At 40.9% G+C, this 19,187-nt stretch overlaps 1 protein-coding gene across 1 annotated transcript in view; it reads right to left on the bottom strand.

Moving 5' to 3' along the window:
• LOC149172416 (COP9 signalosome complex subunit 6-like) overlaps positions 1 to 515 on the bottom strand; it is a 156,024-nt gene extending 155,509 nt beyond the window's left edge. Inside the window, exon 1 of the mRNA XM_089424319.1 lies at positions 65 to 515. Within this exon, the coding sequence (XP_089280445.1) occupies positions 65 to 308 (244 nt within the window). The 5' untranslated portion in view covers positions 309 to 515. The remainder of the gene's footprint in view (positions 1 to 64) is intronic.
• Positions 516 to 19,187: the final 18,672 nt, after the last annotated feature.

Here is a 19,187-nt window from a genome sequence, read left to right as displayed (position 1 = left end):
TTGAATTAAGAGATAAAAACAACAATAACAGGAGACCGCGAATAAAGATCTTTATAGAACATACACTGCTCGTGTTTCTTATCGAGGAAGGCACGGTCCAGAATTTGCGTAGAGGCATCGTACATCAACTCGAAACTGTTAAAGATTTCCACAACACGACCGCGCTGGACGCCAATAACGCATCCGAAAACCCTAGGGACGTTTCCGCCCTGTGCAACACTCTGCGCCTTGAGCCTCGTGTGATGGTCCGAAATGTTTACAATTACCAGCGGATGGAGCTTAAATGTGAGCCCGCTGCTGGAAGACATTGCAGGTATTCAAACAATAGACCTCTAGCGCTCAGACAATCTAAGGGTTTCGAGTACAGTTTTGCTGATTCCTGCGAAGTAAGCCCTCTGTAAGTTCTTCCGTGCGTTCGAGAGTTTACCAGGACCACGGAAATTCAGAGAAAATTATGATCGACCAAGATTTTGCTATGGCTTTTACAGTGTAACAGTTTGTGCTCTTTTAATACTTTTCGTTGAGCGGGTTTGTGGTCTTTAGTTACGGTTGAAAACGACGTGGTTTTTAGTTGTAATGGTTTGTTTGCTTTCAAAGTTTTTTTGAATGAGCAGTTTTTTTTTTTAACAAGTGACTTTAACTTAATAAAATGTTTATTATTATATATGTATAAGTTTAGATTTATTTCAAACTTGGATTTATTAATGAAGAGGTTAAATTTCTTGATATGTAATATTTTTAATTATTTAATATATGTTATATTATTATTTTTTGTATATTGAGGGTTAATGTCTGTGTTAGTGATAGAAGACTTTACAAAAATACTGGATTATAGGTTATAAAATCTATAGTGTTCTTGATGTTGTTGAATGTGTCGACAACAAGGGGTCTCTCTAATGTGAAGTCTCAATAGACTTTACACCATTTGGAATAGGAGCCCCAACCAGAATATGATTGGTTGTCAAATCCATGTTCTCAAAGATATGCCTTGGCTGCAATGAACACATAAGATGACATATGCATAGCTTTGGTGACAGCCAGTGTGTGAACTTTGTAAGATATCAATTGCAATGTATAAAAGGTTCTTTCACACCAAAGGGGAAAAGAGTGAGCCCCTTGAAAGAAAGTAATAGTACTATCTTAAAATAGACACACGAGCATATGTAAAAGAATTGTTAGCTAACCTTCAAAATAGTTTACAATATAACAATGTTTGTGATAGCATAAACAACACACATTCAACAAGATACATACAAAAGTAAATGAAATGGTTCATTAACATTCGTGTAAATTAAATAACATATACTGCAAACATATAAAGAGTAGTCTTACAACATCCACGATATATGCATGAAAGTGTGACGGCTCTAAGAGCTTCTAATCATTAAGTGAAAGTTTCAAGCATACAATTACATCGATATGACACTAGCCCTAGTAGTGGAACATGAAGCCACCACTTCTCCAAATAATGATATTCTTCCTATGCTAGATTAGAGAAGCCAAGGCTCCAAACCTTAAGTTCCAAGCCCTTTGTTTGAATTATGAGAGTTTATTTATAACAAATGGGATGACTCTTCATCTTCCTTTGTGAGCTTTGAGCTTCCCTCATGACTCTTGGACTTATTTTATCTTTACACTAACTAATGACTCTTCACATTCCACATTTAACTCTTGGACTTCCACTTACATTTACACTTTATTATTTTTCAAATACAATAGGACAAACTCCATATAAAAGAAAAATGGCTAGAGCCTAATGAGCCAAAACTTAATACATTAAGATTGAGTTTGAGGAAACTCTAGCTCAACAACTTAATTATGTAGTGACAAATTGATGCCAAGCTTTATATTGTGTAACTATGTCTTCAAACTTTGCAGGAAGATTTGGTTGATATCTGACTTTGGCCTCCATAGCATCTGGATAAATGGTTTTGGAGCCATTATGTGCCGCATTCCATAATAAGAACAGTTTCATATTAACTTTAGCAATTCCATCTATATACTTGTGCATGTTTTGTTTGGTGATCTTCGAGTCTTCTTTTGTAGTGACCTACTTCAAATTATCCAAGTATTCTTGGATTTTATGCTCAATGATGTTTCTGCCCTATGTCTCTGCAAATGGTCCAATAGAAGGGATCTTGTGTGTTCTGACCAGGGAATCCAAACTATTGTATAATCGTGCATAGGCAACTATAATATTGGCCACAAAGTAGCGAGTTGCTTGTTGCTTGTTGCTTTGCATGAGCATTTTGACCTTAGCCTTCTGCAATTTTTCTTCTTGTCTTGTTTTCCTAGCCAACTATGCAAGTGTGTTCTTGTACATGGTACCCCATTCTTGGATCACACTAATGGCTGCATGATTTTTTTAGAGCTTTCACATTTTCTCGCGACCTCTTCAGCATGTCATGCAAGGGCACTACCGACTTATGTATAGTGTTAATCACTTCATAAATTTGCCTCATGGTGTCTCCCAATGCCTAGATTTCATATATCATTACGTGAAGCTCTTTCAAGTGAGAATCTGCAGAAGACAATTGTTGGTTCTGAGTGTGAATATGATCTATTTGTTGTCTTGTAACATCCAGATCATTTGCCATTTTTTGTCAACACGGAGGAGCCTCCTCTGGAGATTATCAAACTGGAGCTCCCGCGCTTGCCTTCTGTGACCTTGACAGGCCTCCTGCCTGGCAGCCCTGCTGCTGGGCCCTCTCCTGTTCCCGCTGGCCCGCCTGGGCCCCTTTCTCAGAGCTTCTCTTCGCCTCCCGTGGTCTCTTTCGGGCCTCCTGCTCGGCCCCAGCTGTGGGGCCTTTCCCCCTGCTTTCTTTCCAGCTTCCGCCCCTCTCTCCATCCGGTCAACGGCGAATCTGGCCTCCCTCCGCTCCTGTCATGGCTGGGACTGACTCCTCCTCGCAGCAAGACAATGAAGATCAGGAAAAAAAATTGCTTCTCTCATTCCAGAAAATACTACCTCAAGAATCCGTCCCTCTGCATCAAAGTTTGTCAAGAAGCTAGCCGACATCCCTGAAGTTTCTCTCCCTCCCAGTCTCCCGAGGAAGGCAGCGATCTCTTTGGCTGAGAGGGGTCTTGTAGGTTAGTTTACTGGCCTCTGGCCTTCTCCCAGAGCAGTCCAAAAATGGGTAGAACGTAACTGGAACGCGATCATTCAAGGGAAAATCGCCATTAGATTCTGCGGAAGGGGCTTCTATACTTTCCTCTTTGAAACAAAAGAAGACCGGAATCTCATCTTCAGAAATGGTCCCTACTTCATGGATTCGAGAGGCCTCTACCTGAATAGATGGTCCCCTGATTTCGACCCGGAAATGGATATCCCAAATGCTGTTCCGGTTTGGGTACGTCTGCCTCACCTCCCTCTGCATTGCTGGGGGGACAAATCTGTTAAAGCTATTGGGAATGTTGTGGGAAAATACATTGACAGATGTGAACCAAAGGAAAACATGCATGCTTGTGCAAGGATTTGCGTTGAAGTCGACTTAGGGAAAGGCCTACCGGAAGCCATCAAGATCAAAGTGGACCAATGGACCCATATTTAGCAGATGGACTACGAACAAATACCATTCAAATGCAAGGTATGCCACGAATATGGTCATTTCGCTAATAGGTGTAGTAAGATAAAAGTAAATGAACTGAATGAAAATGTTGAAACTTCTGAAGGCACATGGGAGCAAGTAAAAAAAAAAAGAAATCAAACCCCATCCAGCAAGGCCCTAATACTAAGCCCCACCCGGAATCCCAAGCTACTCCCCCACCCCTCCCATTTCGACCCAACCTTTCCTCTCCTCCTCCAATCCTTTTGAATCCTTAGTGGACGAAGATCCCTCCTCCCCCCCTTCCTCTCCCTCAGCCACTGCTCTAGCAATCATCCCCTCCCCCTCACTGCCCCTCTCCTCCCCTCCTCCTACCATAGATCGTATTCTAACAAGAAATAAACTCAACGAAGCAAGCTTCACCTCTGAACCACCGAGAAAAGCAGGCAGGAAGTCTAACAAAGAAATAAGAGATGAAACAGCAGCAAAAGAAATGGCCACGGGCACACAACAACCGATGGACTCATTCTTGGACAAGCAAAAAGGAAGCGGGGAAAAGACAAAGGAGAAGAGCGGGGCTCACCAAAAAATTAGTAAGTAATGATATTGGTCTCTTGGAATTGTAGGGGGCTGGGCTCCTCTCTAAAATCAAATGCAGCCCGGGATTTAATCATACATGAGCAGCCAGATCTTTTCCTAATCCAGGAGACCAAAATGTCTAACCAAGACTTTCAAACATTCACAAAAAGACACAAAAGCTTTGCAGGTACAGCAACAGATTCCGTGGGCGCCTCAGGAGGAATAGGTACATTATGGAATAAGAGAAAATGGGACCTCATCAGCCAAAACTCATCTAACTGGTGGGTCAGAACTGACCTCAAAAATAAAATTACAAAAGAAGAATATATTGTTCTTAACATCTATGCCCCAAATCACTACAGGGATAAAGTTCATTGTTGGGATTCCATCAATTCAGAGCTGCAGGTCTGTCAAAATAGGAACACAATCATGGGTGGTGACCTGAATCTAATCAGGAACATTGAGGAAAAAATAGGAGGGAAATTCCTCGCTGATCCTTCAAGAGATACTCTGGAAACAATAATAGAAACTCACAAACTCATTGACATCCCCCCTAACAATGGTAAATTTACTTGGAGCAATAAGAGAGCTGGAATTCACAACATCAAAGAGAGACTCGACAGGATATTAATTCATGAAAGAATAGTTACAAGTTTCTCCTCAATAATCAAGACAATGAAAGAAATCTCGGCCCTTTACCTTTCAAATACAACAAAATTTGGGATACCAAGGAGGGCTTCAGAAAACTCATCAAAGAACACTGGGAGATGGAAGTCATCGGTTCACCCCACTATGTATGGGAATCAAAATTAAAATCCTTAAGAGCAGCGATCAAACAGTGGGCCAAAGAGAATGCAATATTGGAAAAAAAAAAAGAAAAAAGAATAGAGCTACACAGACAATTGGAGCAATGGAATCAGGAGAAAGAGGATCATCAAATCTCAAAGGAAGAACAATCTCAGGAAAATGAAATGTTTAGGGAACTCTATAGGCAGAACAGAGAAGAGGAAGAAGAGCAGAGACAGAAATCGAGGTGCCTTTGGCTCAGAGCTGGAGACAAAAACACTTCTTTCTTTCATAATAACCTTAAGCTCAAAAGAGCAGGAAACCAAATTGATAAAATTACTGCTAAGGGAAAAGAACTAAGTGAACAAGAGGAAATCAAAGAAGCGGCACACAGCCACTTCAAATCCCTCTTATCAGCAGTCCCCCAGTATATGGACAGCGCGGATTTCCTACAACCAGTCGAGTGCAAAATCAACGTGCATCAAAACAGTGAGTTGGATCAGGATGTTTCGGAGGAGGAAATAAGGATGGCAGTGTTCAGTATGCAGCCGGACAAGGCCCCTGGTCCTGACGGCTTCACTGCTGCCTTCTTCAGGAACCACTGGGATATCATAAAAAAAGACTATGTAAGGATGGTTAAAAATATCTTCAAAAAAAATAAGATGGGCGAAAACACTAAAACCTCCCATCTGGCGCTTATTCCCAAGGATCCCAACCCCCTCTCCTTTGATCGCTTCAGACCTATCTCTCTTTGCAATGTCTCCTACAAAATAGTAACCAAAATCCTGGCAAATAGACTGAAAAAGCTTCTGCCTTCCCTTATATCAGAGAACCAAGGAGGATTCGTTCCTAAAAGACAAATAACGGACAATGTCATCCTGATTCAAGAAGCAATCCATAGCAGCATCAATAGAAAGGAAAGAGGTATGATTATAAAACTTGACATGGCAAATGCCTTCGACAGGGTCAACCATCAATTCCTAGCTGAGGTTCTCAGGAAGTTTGGAATATCCAACAAATTTATAAGCATCATTATGGAATGCATCTCAAACCCTTGGATAGCCCCCCTAATTAACGGTAGGCCCAATCGCTACTTCAGAAGCTCCAAAGGATTGAGACAAGGCTGCCCCCTCTCTCCCTTCCTATACATCATCATGGCAGAAACCTTGAGCATACACCTGGAAAATCTTCGAAAGCAAAAGGAGATCACAGGGATCAGCATAGCGAGAGGGATAAAAGAAATTAATCACTCGCTCTTTGCCGATGACACCCTTTTAATTGGGGGAGCCTCAAGCTTAATGGCAAGAAGATTCAAGAGAACTTTGGACACCTTCCTGGCAGTCTCAGGGGGATTGCTAAACAACAATAAGTGCAAAATCTATACTTGGAATGTCCCTCTCCAAATCATGCAAAGAATCTCTCTGATCATGGACATCCCAGTTCAAAGAAACTGGAGCCACTTCACATATCTTGGTCTGCCCTTGGCAAATGAAATTGTCAAGTCTGAGATTTGGAATAAGCAGATCGAAAAAATGAGAGGGCTTCTCCAAAGTTGGGGGCTGTCTTGGCTAAATCTGGCGGGCAGGACCACCCTCATAAAGGCTCTCCTCTCAGCTCTCCCCATATACCAATATGCTGTCACTCTGGCCCCTGCCAGCACTCACAAGCACATGGAGTTAATCATGAGAAGTTTCCTCTGGCAGGGAGGGAAGCAAGACTCAAAAAAATTCAGTCTGGTCAGATGGGATCAAGTTACCCTCCCTTTTGAAAAAGGGGGCATAGCAATCAAAATCCCAAGCCTTACCAACAAAGCGATGGGCTTCAAACTGGTGTGGAGAATGCTAATGGGAAAAGGTTCCTGGTGGGTTGAGGCTCTTAAAAGAAAATACCTCAATGGGCTGCACTCCAATGTCCTCACTAATGTAATAGTGGAAAGGCCATGCACTCCAGTTTGGAAACTTATCAAAAAAGTCCTCCCCCAAATTAAAAATCACATTTCTAAGTCGCCTAGAAATGGCAAAGAAATAAATATCTAGACTGACAAAATTATGGGATCGGAACCAAGAAATCTCCTCCAGCAGCTCAATACTTTGAAATTATGGATGGAGGCCAAAAATTTGCATTCTTTATTTGACATTTCAGTTTGGGAGCACAACAGTTGGTTAGCTTGGAGGGATCTCCCTCTCTCAAATAATCTCAGGAAACAATGGGTAGACCTCAAGATTTCTCTGAAGGGATCAGCTCCTTTAAACAAAGATGCTCGTGAGAGCTTCATCTAGGACCCCAGCGGAGGCCATTTCACTGTAAAAGATGGGTATAAACTCCTTCAGTCCAGCCCCACTCTAGGTAACTGGAATCTTCGGTCAGTTGTGTGGAACACTGAATGCCTTCCAAAGATCAAATTCTTCGCCTGGACCCTCCTTAAAGGAAAGATTCTCACTGCCGAGAATCTCAAAAAAAGAGGAATCCATGGTCCCTCAATTTGCTGCCTGCAGTCAACACCTCTTCATAGACTGTCCTTTTGCTCAAAACTGCTGGAAGCAAATTATCAGTCCGCTGAGACCTAGAGAAACCTTCGACCAGCTCTCAACCCTCAACAGAAACTGGGAGAAAAGCTACCCCCACACAAGAAAAGGCAAGACTACCATTACTCGCTTGTGGAAATGTATCCCTTCAGCTCTCAGTTGGCAAATATGGCTCACCAGGAACAACTGCATCTTTAACAATCAAAAACCAAACCCAGCTCGCACCCTGGCCAAAACTATGGGCCTAGTTGCCGAAATGATAAGTGCCAACTCTGTTTCTCAACCTGATCGCTCCAGTTGGCAGAAGGAAGAGGAAGAGTGGTTTAATAAATTCCACTTAAACTATGTCAAGAATATGCAACCTCCATCAACCGCAGGCAAGGGGGGGAATAATTGGAAACTCAGGGGTTCACAAGAAGACATAGAACAATGGATACAAGAGCAAAAGAAAATTACTCTCCAGTTCGATGGTGCATCCAAAAACAACCCGGGGCAAGCAGGGGCAGGGGGAATAATCAAAGATCAGAATGGCCAAGTTATCATCACCTATGAATGGGGATTGGGAAACATGACGAACAATATGGCGGAGGCCTACAGCCTTCTTCTAGGTATCAGCATTATGAGAAAACTGCAAGTCAAAAACCCAATCATAATCGGCGACTCGGCAATTGTGATTGCTGCTATGGCTTCAGGGGGAGAATTCAAGAAACAAGCTCTCAACAGCATCAAGCACAGGATCAAGGATAACTCAAATCAGATGGGGGACATCCTCTACAAGCACGTTATGAGAAATAACAACTCTAAGGCGGATTCACTAGCCAACAGGGCTGTCAATAGACCCACAGGACAGGTTCGTGAGAATGATCAAATCTATGACAAACCAATCCCATAAGTCGACTCTCTCCTCAGCCAAGATCGTGAATCAAGACTACATCAGTCATCTCAACAATACTTCCGCCTTCCCTCACAAAGCTAGCATCCAGACTGATGACTCCTCCCCTTCTGACAATGTACTTCATCATATCAAAGGCGCTGCCAATGAAATCTGCAGGGCTATAGGAAATCGGTACTGGATTATGGAATGGGAGAGGTCTCGTGACAAAAATAATCAGAAGTTAGGCAACAGTCCTCTCATAATCCAAATTGGCTGCACAAGAAATTCACGAAATGACACCTGGGACAGGAAAATCTCTGAGCTGCCCGATCCGAATTCTGAGGCCCAACCCCTTGAGTTAGTATATATTCAGTAGGATACTTCCCAGTTCATCCAGCCCAGAGCTCTAGTCTCCCTTTGCCATAAGAGAAAAGGTTTGTGCTTTAGTCGCGCTTCCTCCATATCGTCTCAGGTGATCATCAGCTCGAATACCAGCCGGACTAGATCGTGCTTAGTGCTCCGCAGCCGAAGAAGTTTATCAATCCCTGCCTGGCATGGTAATGATCGTGTTTTTCAAGCGTATTTTTTCTTTATCTCTAACAGTCTCTTTGTCTATTTGAAGCAGATTCTCCCATCCTCGTCGGACCCCGCTTCTCAGAACTCTGCCTCTCCCTTTTACTGTCTCCTCCCCCCTTCTTTCCCTGCTACAGAAGTTGTTCTCCTGCCCCGGCTCCTCCCTGCTTTTCTTCTCTCAGCAGATCCTCCAACCTCTTCCTGATCAGCTCTATTTCCATTCTCCTAAACCGACAGTCTTCTTCCTTCTTATCCTCTGTCACCCCTTCATCCCTCTTTTGTAATTCCTCTTTCAATCTCTGTCTCAAGATCCCCAAGCCTACTCAAGGCCTGTCAGCAATGTCTGAGAACCCCCTGGAACGTGTTATTACCAATAACAGCTGCACTCTGTGCAAAGCTCATTGTTTCATGATCGCTCGTTTTGTCAAGCACTTCAATGATCTCAAGGAAGAATTTCAGGCAGACAGCAAATCTAAGAGGAAAAAGCTGGAGAAACAGAGGGCGGAAATAGAAGGCCTTAAAGAAAAGTGCAATCACCTGGAAGAAGCTATCAATCACATAAAAACAATGACTCAAAGTATGCAAGGAGAGGCCTCTACAAAGATCAGTGAGAAAAAAGAGCCTCCGCTCGATGATTCAGTAAACCAACATATGTAAATCTCCCTATGTTCTGTAAATTCTGCTTTCTTTTAGGACAATTTATACGGCAATATAGCCGTTATCTCTTCCAAATCTCAAAACTCAAGTCTACTGATTCGGATCAAGGGTCTGCGCACCCATTTTGGATCCATTCTACTTCGCTCCTTCCATCTTATGTAACAGGACTAGTTCCTCTTTTGAAGTTTTTATAATACAATAGTAAACGACCATGTTAAAAAAAAACAAAACAAAACAAAACAAAACAAAACAAAACAAAACAAAACAACAAAACAAAAAAACAAAACAAAAAAAAAACAAAAAACAAAAAACCATCCAGATCATTTGCCAATTGTTGGTTTTCTGCCATCAAGAAGTTTGTGTTTGCTTTTGCAGTCCTGCAAAGGCCAAGTTTGTTGTTGCAATTGCCTTTGGATTCCTCCTAATTTATGTAACAATCACCTTCTCTGCGTAGATGAAAGCAAGATGAACTAGGTCATTAGGAAAATATTTCCTCCTTTCCTGTATTATCTTATTCTTGAGTTGATCAAAGGTCAAGTTGGAAATATCCATGACCATATCATCGTCTGAAGGAGAGATTCCCATTTCATCACCTGGGATGTGCCCACTTGTGAGGGGAGGTGAATATTGATTGCTAACATGTTCTCAATAGGAATAATGCCAACCTCTATGGTTTGCTCCACCTGCTCAATATCCATGTATTGGCCCTGGATCTTCTCCTCCATCTCTTGCGCAAACTCTTGATCCTGCTCTTGCCTATTCTTTTCCTCGTCTAGTTGTTTATGCCATGCTTCCTCTAACTGTTTCAGTCTTTCTTCTTCTTCTTCCTTCTTTCTCAGTTCTTCCTGTGCTTGCATTTCTTCCTTTTATTTCCTTTCTTACTCTTCCTTTTGCATTTTTTATTCTTATTGCTTTTGTTCCTCCTCCTGCTTCTTCTCTGCTTCCCGCTGCTTTCTCCTCCTTTTTGCTGTCATGGCTTCTTTCAAAATGATTGGATCTGCTTTGAACTTACAGCTCTACTCCTCTCCTAGATTACGGGAAATATTCCTTTTGTACTTGATGCTTACTGGAGTGCGTTCTTCCTACTTCTTTCTGTTAGTGTCAGTATTTCCAGCCTTCCTCCAGTGATCAAATATGCTCTTACAAAGTGATTTTGAAGTGTCAAGGTCAAATTTTGTCATTTCAGTGAGTCTTCAAGCAAAATTTGGTCACTAGGCATTAGGTCTAGGGTTTGTTTTCACTCTTTTCAAAGTTGCCCAAATGTCAGTCTATGTCACTATTCAGCTGAGTCTATCATCATTCATAGGGTTGTTATTATCATGTCAGTGTCTAATGAGTCATTTTACACCTTGTTCATGCTTCAGTTGCGCCTAGGCAAGTTCATTTCCCTCTCCTAGGGTTTTGAAGGCAATTTCTCTTGGATGGTCAAATCATTAGCAAAACTTGTATCCAGATGTTCATACACCTTCCCCTATCTTTCATGTACCTTATCAAACACTTCCCATCACTGAGATCCCTCAAATTCCTCATTTTTGCACAAACCCTAGTTTCTTGCTACAACTTGGCAATTTTCTAGGTTGGGCCTGTGTTTTTCCCTTTTGGACCCCTTCCCCTCACTCAATCTCTGAGATTCCACTTCCCCCTACTTCCTAACATCCCTCCCTACTCCCCAAAATTTCCTCAAGAATTTAGAAGCCCCTTATCCCCTTCATTTCGCTTCATTTCGACAAAATCTCTTGTTCCACACATCGGGGTAAGTTTTACTCAAATGATGTTTCTGAGCAATCAAAGATGAATTTGGGAAAACTGAGAGAGGTTTTTGTCCAAAACATGCCAAGGAAGAAAAATTTCCTTCACTTTTTACACAGGTGTCATGGTTTTAGAGAAATGTCAAAAATATCGTTGCCTCAGGAGAATCGAATGCACCTCTGAAGTGACCTTGGGAAAAACAAGTTTTCTCCTAGTTTGGTTGGCCAAATGACTTTCTTGATGAGTCTAATGATAACTAGACACAAATAGATTTCCAATGAGCTATCATGAGCTCAATTTGGGGTTGAGGAAGACATTCAAAAGTTGACTGCAACAGTACTCTGCCTTGAGGCAGCCTCATTTGGCACATTTTGACCAGTCATGGGATATTTGATTTTTGACAAGGCAAATTAACTCCAAATTGAAACATTCTAGTTGATTTGGAAAGTATACTCAAATACCTTTCCAACGAGCTATCCTGCGCCCAATTTCGACACTGGGAAGGCCTCCAAAAAGCATCTGAAAGTCGCGCTACGCGTAGGGCTCAGGCGCGCTACGTGTCAGGGTTTTGGCTCAACGCGTAGCGCGCCGCGCGCTACCCTTAAGTTGGGGAGGTCCATTTCACAAAAAATCAGCATTTTTGGATTTTTCATGACAAAATACACTTGCTCAGCCACTGCCAAGAAGTTTCATGGAGATTTGAGCCCCCAAAAGGTCAAAAAACAAGCAAAAAATGACCTTCTGCCACTTTTTGGACACACAGGAAGCAGTCTTGGGAGATTGCAATTTTGGAGGGGCAAATTGCCACAAAATTGAGAAATTCCACTTGTTCTGGAGAGTAGACATCTAGACCTTTCCAACAAGCCCACTTGTGCCTCATTTGGATGCCGGGAAGTGCCCCAAAAGTGGGCTCAAAGGAGCGCTACGCGTTGAGAAATGGCGCGCTACGCATCAGGACATTTTCTCTATTTTTCATCTTCAGCTCAGGAAAACGCAGCATTGACTAGTTTTGACTTTTTGGTGGGATTTTTCATCCTCTTTGATGTAATTGATGTAATTTCATGTTGACATGACACTTTTTTTACCTATTCTAGAAGATTCATTCATAAAATGGCAAAAAATTAATGAATGAATTGGTTTCCTAGCTTATAGAGGCAAGTTGTTTTGATTGCCTAGATTGTAGTGCTCAGTTTAGAATTGGTTGAAACAGCTCCTAGGATGATGAGCTCAACCCCTAGAGGCAAGGGAATGGGTTGGCATGGTCTATATTATGTATTTTCTAAATCATTTTCATGGTTGGAGAGGTTGGACTCTTGAGGGATAAGCTTAGACTGTATTACTCTTTGTATCTCTGCAATTTTGGCAAAGGAAGGACCAGGGTTTTACAGCACTATTTGGGATTCGTGTGGTGATTTGTGTTGATGGTGTGTTTCTCTCATGTACTTGTAAGTTTGTTATGTGTATCATTTTCCTACTCTTATCTTCTGCAAATTAAGTAAATGAAGTGTTAAGGTAGAATTCATGGTTTCTATGCTCTGCCTTTAAGTTTGCTTAATATCTATGTTTTCATCTGTTTAAGGAGAACTCTCGATGGTTTCTTGCTCTCCTTAGCTCCTCACCAGTCATATCTATCCATTCACTTATTTCAAAGGCATCAAGACAATCTCCTACCTTGCCCCAAAAAGACCTCTGCAAAAACTGTGTCTCATCCCCGCACCCAAAATTGCCGTGCTCAGTTTTCCAACAAAACCCTAAAAAATTTAAAATCAAACTTTCCCTATCAGTTTACTAGCCTAAAATTAGTGTTCTTTATTGGTCATCTCAGCCCTTTGAAGACCTTTTGCCGAGATAGACCTGGAGAGAGCCCTCTCCTGTCCCCGTAGGGCTAGCTACGAGGCTAAGTGGTTTGATGTTGCCTTGAGTTTCACCTTCCTCAGCCTGAGGCAAATTCAAGCGCTAACACTTTCCTTCCTAGGTAATCCTCTGCTTAGGAACTACAATGGAAGGACCTGCCTCTTTACCTAGTGCATGTGACCAAGAGGCATTGTAGCAATTATTAATATTCTCTTCCTCTAGTCTGGAGTAAGTCTCATACGGCTAGGCAAAGTGCAACTTTGCACAATGTCTCTTAAAAAATCCTTTGGGATCGTATCGATGAAATCTCATCGTGTCTAACTTAAGGCTCTCAAGTTCTTTCACTTTATCTTTTGTGGCTTTCAAGCTCTTGATCTCATAGGATCCCACCTGCAAAGGAAAGGAAGGCCAAGGTGCCTTCTTCTTTCTCTGCAACACTGAAGATAGACCTATGACAAGATGATAGGAAACCTCTTGCATGACCACTTTATCTATGGCATACCTTGGCAAGAGATGAGGTGGTTTCTGACAACCAAACACTCTGTTGTGTATACCATCTAGAGAGCCAAACAAATCTGCGACCTTTCCCATTGCTTCATTACCTCATGGGACATGCAAGGGGCCTCTTCTTCAAATATCATCTAATATAATACCTTGAAGAAGGTCTGTCATATACTCGGTAGCTACATTTGGCCAACAATTTGTAATAGATGTGGATAGGGGGCTCTTTAGGTGTCCATTTCCATTCCAGACCAAGGAACTCATTACGATCACATATTCCATCTAGTAGGTAGACATACATGTAAAATTGTTGTTGCTTGCCTTGTAGTGTGTTTTCACCTTGTACATGTTAATTGACAGTTGTTGAGACAATAGATGAGACCAATTGAATATCCTCCCTTCTATGACAATTAGATATAGCATGTAGATCCATCCTTCTAGGAAGGATCCAATATTCCTTTTTCCACAGACTCGACAACACATAACTATCAAGTACTGATATATTGTTCTGAGGGACTTGGTTTTGTAAGTATTATTAGGTTTCTGGTGAAATTTTATCGATTCCTTCCACCATGACTTGACCACCTCCTTAGTGTTCATATAGCTTGAAGTTGCATAAAATTGTGAATCTAGGTGTTGCTCGGGCTTGGGCAAATTGTAGAACAAGTGAATGTCATGTGGTCGATAGGAGGCAAGTTATTTCTTATTAACATTGTTCATTGTCACGCTCTTAGTATCCAAATGTTGTAAAATCTATCTAATAACGTAACAACCTTGGTTAAAAATCCATGTAAAAATATATAAGACCACGGTCATGAGACATGTATTCCAAGCTGAATGGTGGGCAAAACATCCTAGCGGGTGTTCGTTTCAGTTATTATGGCTAAAGGAAATTGGCAAAGGCAATGGCAAAGGCTTTGGAAAGGCAACATGGCATTTAGGCATTTTATTTGTGAAATAAAGGAAATTAGGGTAAAAGGAAGGTGAAAGGTGACAGGTTGCATCTGAGGAGGAAAATAAAAAAAAATAGAGGCCTCATTAATAAAAATCCTTATGAGGATCAGTGGGCAGGCTTGCTCAGTGTAACTTTTGTCATTTCAATTTTGGAGCTCTCTCTCTATTCTCTCCCTCTCATACTCTTGGACACTTAGAGTTTTCTTGGAGCACTCTTGGAGAGTGTGGCATACTTGGAGTTTTGGAGCAAGAAGGAAAAGGAAGAGTAGGAAAGCGCAAGAGGACATTGGGATCAACAACTACAACGAGTTTTGCTTGCAGGTACTGAGTTGCATGTATGTTTTCCTCACTAGTTTTGGCATGCATGGCATATGCATGTGGTTTATTGGTCATGATATGTCATTGGCATGGAGGATTGCCTAGATTGACAATGGATTTGCCTAACCTTTCCATTTCCTGGATAGCCATGGTGTTGTGGGTTCATTTCTTTGTTTTTCTAGTTGGTTCTCATGTTTCCTTTAGCTTGGGTGGAGTTATTAGTTCCTAGAAGCCCTGGTTGGACAAACACTTTGGAAGCCTTGTAACAACTTGGGTTGAGTTATTAGTCCTGGAAGCCTTGGTTGGACAAACACTCTAGAAGCCCTTGGTGGGTTGACTTACTAGTCCTAGAAGCCCTGGTTAGACAAACGCTCTGGAAGCCCGGAGTAAGTTGTGGGTTGAGTTACTACTCCTGGAAGTGGAGTTATTAGTTCCTAGAAGTCCTAGTTGGACAAACGCTTTGGAAGCCCTGTAACAGCTTGATTTGAGTTATTAGTCCTAGAGGCCTTGGTTGGACAAACACTCTGGAATCCCTTGGTGGGTTGAGTTACTAGTCCTGGAAGCTCTAGTTGGACAAACACTCTAGAAACTCAGAGTAAGCTGTGGATTGAGTTACTAGTCCTGGAAGCCTTGGTTGGAACAAACACTTTGGAGCCTTGGAAGCCTTGGGTAGAGACCAATCTGGTGATGGTTGTGATGTCCAACCATGAGGTGGAATCATTGTTTGATGGGTTGAGGTGGTTGGCCTCTGGAAGCCTTGGATGGTTTTGATTGATGTGTTTTATGAGATCCCACATTCATGCTTAGAATATGGCACGGGGGTGACTGGATGAAGAGAGATTTGGCTCAACCATGTTTATGGTCGGGTGGTTCATGGATATCCCACACCAGGTTGATCGTTGCATTATTAATAAGATGTTATTTCTCCTTGTTAATTCATGAGTATTATACTGGTTTATATGGTTGTTGTTTCCTTGGTATTTTTGTTGTTATTATGTTGGTTGTGAATATGTATTATGACAATGCCTATGTATCACTCTCATCATGTTTTTACTTGTAAATGAATGAACAATGTATCTATGGCCTAATGGATGAAACTGCAGCTAATGTGTTGAGGCATCAATGCTTCTTAACGATTCTCAAATGAGTATGAAACCCATATGTTCAGATATCCTGTTTAAACTTGTAGATTACATATTTGTGACGTGTTTGACGAAATGCTTGTCATGGTTAGTAGGGGTCTAGTTAATCCCTTGTTCAAGTAATTGCATTTGTATAATTATTCTATTGTTATCTTTCAATTCTGAAAGTGTCATTTAGTTATGGGAAGTGACCTAGGCTCTGGGCCTGAAAAAGTGGCTCAAATCCTGGAGACACAGGCACAACACTGGGCAGAAAAGTCCCTGGACACATGCATACCCATGTTGTGGGAGCATCTGGAGCCTCCTGGACGCATGTTTGTCCATATCAAGGGAGCGTCTGGGGGTTTAATGGTCTAAAAATTCAGTGGGACCTAGGGGCTGGTTACTTAAATGGTTGGGATGGTTCATAGGAGTCTTGTTGCTGATGTGGAAGGTCTGTATGGTGTGTTTTTGTCGGTTCCACTTCCTTAACTGACACATAGGGAGTCGAATCATATCATAGTAACTTCTCGTCACATGTTTACCCCAGTTGGTCAGTTACTTGGGTAGATGTGGGAGGAGGGTGTTATAGAGTGGTATCAGAGCGTGGTTTCGTTCCCTTTGGGTGGTATATGGTTTACGGTCTCTTTGTGTGATATCTGATACCACGTAGTGGTAGCAGAGCATGATTCACCCCTCAGACTGGATGGGCAGCGTGTTTGTCATGCATGCATGTGTTCTTTATGTTTGTGGACAATGTGCTTGTTGCATTTGCATGGTGTTGATCATGGTGATAGTGATGTCGCCATGTGAAAGTCGATCATGTTGTTGTTGGGATGTGTTTGTGATTAATGCATATGCATTTGTTATGCATGCATTGTCATGGTTATGGTTATGCATGTATGGTAGGTCAGACATGTATTGTGAGGTCATTGTATGCAATTAGGTCATCATGATGATATTGGTATGTTATGATGCTAATGTGTTGGCTGAGATAGCGCAGGAGATGCAAATCATCAGAATGAGGTTTTGACATTATACTTTGGGGTAAGAGAAGATCGTCATATAGGTATTGTATGTTTGGCATGCAGGTATGTTAGTTAATGGATTGTTATATGCATTAGGGTTATATACATGTTTGTCATTTTATTGTTGTGTGGTTACATACATGATAGATGCTAGTTGATTAGTGTAGTCATATGCACATGTGTCAGATAGTCATGAATGATAGTAACTTGTGGTTGTATGCATTGCTATTGTTGTTTTAGGTTAGATAACTTGATGATTATGTTATATGTTGTTGATGAGTATGTTATAGGTTAACTTGTTGTTGTTATATGATAGTTAGCTTGATGATTAGGTTATATGTTGTTGATGAGCATGATATATAACTTGTTGTTGTTATATGCTAGTAACTTGATGATTAGGGTTATTACATTAAGATCTTGATGTTATATGTATCATACTAATTTGGATTGGTCTATGCAAATGGTTAGGGTTATGACATTCAAGTATGAGTTAAAATATGTTGTCATATTATGTCATACGAATCTAGATTGACTATGCAGGTGTGATTATTTTGTATGAATGATAATTGTTTATGAGTTTGTAATGTGAACATGTTAGCTATTGACTATTATGGATATCATGACCTTATTTATGTTTGAGTTGATATGTTGTGAAGTTACATCTTGCTAATCTAGCTTGATTGTGCAGACAAGATGGCCTCCCCTGATATACATTAAGGTATGATCTTGCTTATGTCGTCTACTTGGTGTTAGAATGTTTGGTGTCTATTATGTCACCTATTTGTTGTTTGGATGTTTGATTGGTTGCATGATATGAGTTTGTATATATAAGCTTGAACGAAGGAATGATCTTGTTTTGATATGGTTACACTAACATATATGTTTTGAGACAACTGACATGTACTTGAGTGTAATAGGTGACAGTTGTAGCATTATGTCTAATGATTATGAGTTGACTATGGATTATGACATTATTGTTAGTCTTGGTAAAGGTTGATTTAAAAAATTGATAGATATGATTGTCTTGATATTTGGAACATGTGGTTGATATGTGTGAGCAGTTGCAGGGTAACATACTTGGCGTTAGTATGAAAAGGTAATAGTTGATTTGTTTATATAACTATCCATTGGGGGATGTGACAGTACATAGTAAGACTGAGTTGCAATAAAGTAAATGTAAAAGAAAAGAATTGGGTGAGAATTCATTTGGTTATGTTCGAAAACTACAATTCTAAACGAATGAGTGCTTTGCATACAAGAAGTCTTTGTTAGGCCCCTATACTACTAGTGTAACCCCTTATTGTTATTAGTACAACCCCCTTATTATATTGTTGTACCCATGCAGTCCCCATATTGTTATTATTGTGCCCCATAGAAGCCCACTATTGTTATTATTGTGCCCTTGCATTATTATTGTTATGTCGGCTCTGATTATATTATGACCCCTTAGACTCCTATATATAGAAAGGAGGTCTTGTCATTTGTATCATCCAAGAATTATTCATTTGTGTAATGTAAATGAGGTTTCCCCCTCGAAGAGGCTTATTTCTAAGGCATTGATCTATCTTTTCTATCTTTTTGTGAGTTAATTTCATAACATTTGGTATCAAAGCTTTGGATTCTAGGGTTTTGCTACTCCAAACAGGTCATCGTGGAATTTTCGTTATAACGGTTGTTGTTGTTGTTCTTCTTCTTCTTTTTTTTCTTTTTCTTTTTTGCGACATTTCAGAAACTACAAAAAAACCCATTTGAGACGAAATCGTTCTAAACTTTAGGTCCAAATTTCAGAGCTTGTCTCACTATATTTGCGGAGATATGATCTGAGGAATTTAGGGTTTTTGCAAGCTCTGGAATTTCAACTAAAATAGGTCATTGTGGGATTTTCGCTATAACTCTTTCGCTACGAAGTTTCAAAAGCTAAAACAAAAACCCATTTGAGAAGAAATCGGTCTGAACCTCGGTTCTGAATTTCAGATCTTGTCTCTCTATAGTTTCAGAGATATAGTCTGAGGAAGTTAGGGTGTTTGCAGACCCCCGAATTACATTCCAAATAGGTCACCTTGGGAAAATCGTCATAACTGTCTCTCTGAGCATCAGATTGAAATTTCATAAGAAGTTACAGA

Source organism: Pinus tabuliformis, chromosome 4_2 (assembly GCF_031772625.1).
Source record: "Pinus tabuliformis cultivar Carrire ecotype Pingquan chromosome 4_2, CPIR1, whole genome shotgun sequence".
Lineage (NCBI taxonomy): Eukaryota > Viridiplantae > Streptophyta > Pinopsida > Pinales > Pinaceae > Pinus > Pinus tabuliformis.
Note: the sequence above shows the minus strand (reverse complement) of the source record. Positions and strands in the feature narration are given on the sequence as shown.